This window comes from Eleginops maclovinus, chromosome 21 (assembly GCF_036324505.1).
Source record: "Eleginops maclovinus isolate JMC-PN-2008 ecotype Puerto Natales chromosome 21, JC_Emac_rtc_rv5, whole genome shotgun sequence".
NCBI lineage: Eukaryota > Metazoa > Chordata > Actinopteri > Perciformes > Eleginopidae > Eleginops > Eleginops maclovinus.
This window is the reverse complement of record NC_086369.1, coordinates 325,001-332,500: the sequence shown is the minus strand read 5'-3', so window position 1 is coordinate 332,500 and position 7,500 is coordinate 325,001. Positions and strand designations below refer to the sequence as shown.

The window sequence follows — 7,500 nt, the reverse complement described above, 5'->3', positions numbered from 1 at the left end:
AGTAAATACAAAAATAAAAAAATGGAATTTGAATTTTTTTTTATTACAACATTTTCTTATTGATTATTAGATTCGTTACATCTAATCTCTAATGAAAATGTAACCTGAAGTAATCTAAGTCTGTATTTAGGGTTAGTTATATTATCTTCATCAAAGTTGAAACCACAGATGAATGTTTTTCCTCCAATAAACACTCAACACATTTCTGCTTGATATTTAATATCCTGCTGTACCGTACAGTACAGATAGAATACTCATCATCAGTGTGTGTGTGTGTGTGTGTGTGTGTGTGTGTGTGTGTGTGTGTGTGTGTGTGTTAGGTGTTTTAGCACAGCTCATTAATTAGTCATGAGCTGTTTAATTATGGAGGCTGAACATGAGAGAACATCACTTTGGTAAACATACAGCTACATTAGAACACGGACCCCCGCTGTGTGTGTGTGTATGTGTGTATGTGCATGCGTGCGTGCGTGCATGTGTGTGTGTGCGTGCAAACTCCACATGAAACTCGTTTGGCTCCTGCTATTGCTTTAACACTGGAGCAAGTACAATATGTTCTACAAAATAAAATGTGTAATTGACTAAATAAAATGTGGGCTTTTATTTTGAAAAACTCAGTGTTGTATTCGCTCCTATTTATAGTTTTGGTAATAAATCTATCAAACAAATAGATTTGTTTGAATTTGCACATTTTGTGAGTTTTGTTGAAACATTTTGGGAATAATTTCAGCTGAAATTATTCATTTGTATTCGTGATTTGAATATTTTTCTCCCTCTGCTTTTCTTCTGATGAAGATGCTGCAGATGAGTCAGAGTTCAGGAGTCACTGTCAGACGTTTTAAAGTCATTAAAGCGAACAGGTTGAGGTGAGCTCTGTTTCCCCTGCGAGTGATTGACAGAAATTAGAAAAGAGAAACCCCGTAGCTGCTCGCCCTCTGACCCTCAGCATCTTTGTTGCCTCTGTCTCCTCCTCCTGTGTTTCCTTTAATATCCGCTTCTGAAGAATTGTTTTCCTCCTCTTATCTTTGAAGTGAAGAGGCAGAAAGAAGAGGTGGTGAAGATGTGAATTTATGCCGAGGAAGAAATGAAATTAGTTGTTGTTGCACATGTTTTTTTACAACTTATTGAATGTTTTATAATATGTTGTTTTATTTTGATGTTTCCACATTTTTTCTATGCAATATTTTCCTAATTCTTTATATTTTTTAGATTCATCGATTTTCTGTGATACTGTAATGTCTCTACTGCACAGCTCTTTCCTGCACATATTTATTTACATTTTATATTATCTCACATTTTCTATTTACTTTAATGTTTCACATTTCTTTTAAATAAAACACTTTTCAATTTAGAATTGTAAAATATGTCTGATTTTATTTGTGAACACTTATTATTTTTTACGATTAGATTTTCCTTTACTGTTTTTATATTAGCAATTAAAATCTTATTTTTAACAGAGCCGTCCAAATATGGACACTTCCTGTTTTCAAAAAACAAGATGGCAAACTCAGGGCTTCAGAAATGTTCATCCACAATTCAAGTGTGTGTGTGTGTGTCCTCTTCTTATATACACCCTCCCTGTGTAAAGGTCTCTCTCTCTTACACTCAATATTCTCCCTGCAGGGCCTCTGTCCCCATGTGACCCAAGTGTTTGTATGTGTGTGTGTATGTGTGTGTGTGTGTGTGTGTGTGTGTGTGTGTGTGTGTGACAGCAGCTCCATGAGGGAACAAGCAGATTAATGAAAAGCCACTGAGTCATGAAAGTAGGACATTGTGTGTGTGTGTGTGTGTGTGTGTGTGTGTGTGTGTGTGTGTGTGTGTGTGTGTGTGTGTGTGTGTGTGTGTGTGTGTGTGTGTGTGTGACAATGTACATGAGCATCTAGAAGCATGTGTGTGTGTGTGTGTGTGTGTGTGTGTGACAATGTACATGAGCATCTAAAAGCGGGTGTGTGTGTGTGTGTGTCTGTTATAAAACCCTCACGTCACACAATGACGTCTTTATTCTCACAAAACCACCTGCAGGAAATATTTCAAAACAAAGGACAGAATTGCCTCACGGTATGTGTGTGTGTGTGTGTGTGTGTGTGTGTATACCTCTTGTGCTTCAGCATGCGGTGTGGCGACCAGTTGAGGCTCCGGTGCGTTCTTCGCCACGTCGGAAAAGGATGTACCAGACTCTGCGGAGAGGCCTGAAAACAAATCAACCAATCAGAGAGTCAGGGTTCCTCCTCGTTAACCAATCAGAGAGTCAGGGTTCCTCCTCGTTAACCAATCAGAGAGTCAGGATTCCTCCTCGTTAACCAATCAGAGAGTCAGAAACCTGCATTGCTTACAAATCAGGAATCTTTTTCAGAGTGTCATTAACCAATCAGAGGGCTGGGTTCTGTTATTACCTCGTTAAACTACCAATTAGTGGGTAAATTAAAGTGTTATTACCAATGATAACCAAGTATAAAAGTTACTTCCAGAATCATTAACCAATCAGAACACCAGAAGGGATGCTCTGACCTGGCTTTCATATAAAACCTTAACTTTTTGTGATTTAAAACTAAAGCTGCTGATGAAACACACTCCGGGGGGTCCATGTGAAGCAGGAAGGGGCTCTGCATGTCCACTAATGTGTCTCTGTGATGATCACAGGATTAAAGACTCAGACTCTACATCTGTGTCTTTGATAGGACGAGTTCAAAGAGTCCTGAGAGAGAGAGAGGGTCCTCTGAATGTAATGAGCTGCCCTTTCAAAATAAAAGCCCGCAGTAGATGATATGTTATTGCTGTCACCGTGCAGAGCTCTGTAGGCCGATCCCAGGCAGGCGGAGTTCGAGACGTCTATGGTGTAAACAGGGGCGTTAAAGACGTCACTTAACACCTGAGGGACAGGAAGGATAAATATATATAAATAATAATAATGAGGAAATAAAATAGTTATTAAAAAAATAATACAATTAAAATAATATACATAATAACAGTTCAACAATAAAAGGTAAAAAATATATCATGATAAATCAAAATGAATAACTTACCTGCAGAATCTCTTTATTAGATGAAGCTCCTCCTGTTGCTAACACTCTGGCTCCCGGGACTAGAAACACATGAATGACGTTTAATTAATGGGAATAAAAAAGCCTTTAAGGTTATTAAACCTCCTACCAAAATAAAAGCACATCCTGCAGAAAAACAGATATTAAAGAGTGTGTTTCTCTTACTGATGCAGTATCCCAGCCTCTCAGCATGGAGCCTCCGGGACAGGAACTGACCCTCCACCAGCGAACGCACCTCCACCTGAGGACTAAAGGAAGACACCTGCAGGGGGTGAGGGGCAGGTGAGACAAGTGATTCAGGACATGAACGCAGAGGTGAGAGGAAGTGCAGATGTTTTAAACAAACCTGGACGTCCTGCGGGTCGAAGCGGTGAACTCCTACTGCAGGAGGCGTGATCTCCATGCTGTCAAAATAAAAGCCTGGAGACAAAACAGATAATTAGTCAGAGGATACATTTTAAAAATGAATAAATAAATGGATGAATAAATGAAAAATAAAGGAAGTTAGGAAAGAAGGAAACAGGAAAGTAAGCTTGTGTTAAAGGAAGGGAGCTTCACCGATGTTTCCTCCGTTTCCCAGCGGCGTGTCTCTCAAGGCGTCGGAGAACAGTTCCCATGATGCACCAGCACACTCGTTCCTGATTCGTTCCCTCGTCAGCGAGCCGTTCTTAAAACTAAGAAATCATTTTCTCATAGTCAGAAATGAACGCGGGAAGTTTCACTCTGATTTCTGACAGGTTGTTTGTTACCAGAGCAGAGCCATGAAGGCGTGTTCGCTGACGGGGTTACAGAAGACGTGACCCTGCAGCGCCGGGTGAGGGTCCTCGATCCAGAGGAACACTGTGTCGCTGGTGCCCAGACTTACCTGCACAAACAGGTATATACAACACACATCATTTCATTTGTTTTCATCCATAAACCAACTTTACTCCTCAGACAACAGGACTTTTCACACACATGTAAATAAGTGTTTGATTTCCATTATCTGTTGTTTCCAACCAAACTTTATTTACATTTCTCAATTATTTTTCACGTAAATAAAAGTCCTTTACATTATTTAAACGTGCATTTATACAACTTTAGTTCCTTTGCTATTTTTCCATTAAAGGTATGATTACTCACCGCGATGTCTCCCTGCTGCAGCCTCATTCCTGCCAGAGACGCTGAGGAGAGGAAATACATTTAATTATCAGAACATTATTCGCCCCTACAGAGACATTAAAGTCAGACAGGAACAGGTTTTACAGTAAAATGCAAAATGATGAATGCAACAGAAAATAAAACAGTAGAGGAGATAAAATGAGTCATTGATTCAGACCTGAAAAGTGAAAACGGGAAGAAAATGCAATAGAAAATGTAAAAATCTGAACAGAAATTTGGCCTTTTCACAGACAAACGCAGAGCAACAGCACGCTCCTGTGGTCAGATAACACAAATGCAGGAACAGAAACTGTTTTAATATAAGATTACAAATAGAAATGTGTAGACAAGACTAGCAATAAAGAAAGGAAGATTTGTAATTAAATACAATTTAAATAAATCATAATGTACAAGTGTATTTGCTAATTTACAGAAATAATATTCAGAGATTATTTGGGATCAAACTGTATATTTTATAAAAGGAACCACCTCAATTTCTCACTGAATCACTAGTAATCCTCTGAGATTTAATTCAGGGATTTTTAAACAGCTTGATTCTCTATTTTTAAGCCGTGAATATGAGAAAGATATTTGTGTATTTTTATTTGTATGTGTTTACCTGGGTTGTCTCCGGTGAAAGCCACCACCCTGCAGCTCTGAGAGAAACCGTATCGCTGCACAAAGAACGAGGACACGGGACCCTACGGGGACAGGAAGGAGTCACAGTTAAAGACGTCCCCACTGCCTGACTGTCTTCATGTGTGCGACCACCACCCACCAGTATGGAGGAGGAGGGTTTAGGGTTTCCCAGCAGGAGGTCCAGCTGAGGAGCGACGGCATCCAGACAGATCTGAGACCAGGTCCTGCTCCGGATGTCCAGCAGGTTCATCCCCGAGCCTGAGGGAGGGTCAAGATCCAAGATATTTTATTTACTTTCTTTATATTTTCTACTGGAATATTGTAGGAAAAAATATAATGAATGAATATGATGATAATAAAAATAATAGCAATGAATTAATAATATTTAAAATATAAAAAATGTGATGATTTCATTTCAAGAAAACATTGTCTGTACCGTCGCTGTAGTCGATGGCTGCGTAACCACCGAGGAAGAGAGACCCTGCGAAGCTGCTGACCAACGAGATCCTCTACACACACACACACACACACACACACACACACACACACACACACACACACACACACACACACACACACACACACACACACACACACACACACACACACACACACACACACACACACACACACACACACACACACACACACACACACACACACACATTGCATATTGATGGAGATAAAACTGTAAATTAAGAGCAGATTAAAGCTGCAGACGGACCTCAGTGCTCTGGAACTCCTCGGGTCGGGTCGCTCTTATTTTAGCGATCTGGTTTCCTGTGAAACGCTACACACACAGACACACACAGGGTCTTAAATAAATGTCATGTGTGTTTTTTGCACTATTATATTAGGGGGGGGCTTTTGATAACGTGACACGGACCTCGTACGCTGTGGACCCGGTGATGTGAGCGAGCCTCTGAGCACCCCCTGCTGCTTCCTGCAGAGCGTCACACTGCCTCCTGCTGCTGGAGTCCATCCACACCGGGGAGTCTAGCACCGAGAAACTGTCCTGATCACACACACACACACACACACAATGTCTGAGAGGATACACACACACACGCACACGCACGCACGCACGCACACACACACACACACACACACACACACACACACACACACACACACACACACACACACACACACACACACACACACACACACACACACACACACACACACACACACCTGCAGCAGCTGCTTCAGGTCCTGGTCCGGGTCGAGGTGCTGCAGGGTCTCAGACGCTCCTCTGGTCCAGAACACACTGCCGTGTTGCTGAGACACACACACACCTCAGATCAGAGTGTGTACAAACACCAAACCACACACACTGTTCTCTACCTTTAAGTAAACATGTCAATATGTGTTTACATCTTTTCTATATATTTTTTTTTGAATTTTTTGGGCAACCAGTGACTTTTAATATAGTGCAGTTCAGAAACAGGGAGACAAAGGGACTCAGGCCGGATTCGAACCTGGGTCCACTGCATGGGGATCAAACCCCAGTATATGGCCGCCTGCTCTACCCACTGACGGCCCATCCTTTCTATATTTTAAACTCTGTTATTGACATGTTAGAGAAAGAGTGATTGTTCGTAGTGTGCTCACCTGTCCGCTGCCGGAGAGCGCTCTGACCCGGGAGAAGTCAAACCCCGCCTTCTTCATCTTGTCCAATAGCAGGTCCAGAGCCTGATGACACAGACACACGACAGCCAATCAGAACGCAGCACCAGGTCACAGAGGTGATGTTTTGCCTGGCCATATCATATTAATGAAGGGTCTCTAACGGGTCCTACCTGAACCCACATGAGGACAGGTGAGGTGACCGTCAGTCTGTCAGCATGGATATGAACCCCTCCCTGAGTCCTGCAGTTTCAAAATAAAAGATTTCAGTGACAGAACAATAATTTCAAAATAAAAGCACTATCTTTAATATGTCGATAGGTAGACACATATTTACTTTTCATTGGACACAAATATGCTACTGTTAGTGTTTCATATTTGATGTGTGTGTGTGTGTGTGTGTGTTACCTGAACTCAGGTAGCTCGGAGTCAAACTGCACATTATTCTGATGAACCACGTTCAGGTTTCCATCGATCGCCACCACCTTCAGCTGCACGGGGAAACACAACACATACATTTATTAATGAATACATTAATAACGAAAATAAATAAATAAAAACATATACATTAAATAAAATAAACAAGTGTTTAAAATAAAAATATTAACATTTTAATAAAAATGTGTAAAAATAATAATTACAATAAACAATTATATAAACAAAGAATTGTATTAAATAAAAACCCACACAAATAGAAACATGTATTGGAAGAAAAGGGAAAAATAAACTAGAGAAAAAGATGTTTTTATTTATTGAGGTCCCAGAGATCAGAGTATACCTGCTTTAATCAGGTGTATCTCTAGGACTGCAAGCTGCTGCGGACACTCCAACACACCGAGTACATGTACACACTTTAATGCAGTAGTGTGTGTACTCTGGGTGTAGCTGCAGTAAACAGCATGCAGTACAAAGTCCTGCAGACACACACACACACACACACACACACACACACACACACACACACACACACACACACACACACACACACACACACACACACACACACACACACACACACACACACACACTGCTCACGTGCAACTTTCAAAAC

At 40.9% G+C, this 7,500-nt stretch overlaps 1 protein-coding gene across 3 annotated transcripts in view; it reads right to left on the bottom strand.

Moving 5' to 3' along the window:
* xylb (xylulokinase homolog (H. influenzae)) overlaps positions 1-7,500 on the bottom strand; it is a 9,254-nt gene that overhangs the window by 481 nt on the left and 1,273 nt on the right. For 2 of the 3 annotated variants that reach the window (XM_063874098.1, XM_063874099.1), the window contains 17 exons: positions 6,858-6,940; positions 6,623-6,692; positions 6,435-6,515; positions 6,015-6,101; positions 5,707-5,835; positions 5,545-5,610; positions 5,257-5,329; positions 4,960-5,078; positions 4,801-4,882; positions 4,164-4,204; positions 3,791-3,906; positions 3,600-3,715; positions 3,388-3,461; positions 3,207-3,303; positions 3,024-3,082; positions 2,782-2,869; positions 2,095-2,189 (listed from right to left, as the gene is read on the bottom strand). In XM_063874098.1, coding sequence (XP_063730168.1) covers positions 2,095-2,189; positions 2,782-2,869; positions 3,024-3,082; positions 3,207-3,303; positions 3,388-3,461; positions 3,600-3,715; positions 3,791-3,906; positions 4,164-4,204; positions 4,801-4,882; positions 4,960-5,078; positions 5,257-5,329; positions 5,545-5,610; positions 5,707-5,835; positions 6,015-6,101; positions 6,435-6,515; positions 6,623-6,692; positions 6,858-6,940 — 1,476 coding nt within the window. Of the gene's footprint in view, positions 1-2,094; positions 2,190-2,781; positions 2,870-3,023; positions 3,083-3,206; positions 3,304-3,387; positions 3,462-3,599; positions 3,716-3,790; positions 3,907-4,163; positions 4,205-4,800; positions 4,883-4,959; positions 5,079-5,256; positions 5,330-5,544; positions 5,611-5,706; positions 5,836-6,014; positions 6,102-6,434; positions 6,516-6,622; positions 6,693-6,857; positions 6,941-7,227; positions 7,352-7,500 lie in introns of those variants that run through there. The other variant, XM_063874100.1, reaches the window with a different exon arrangement.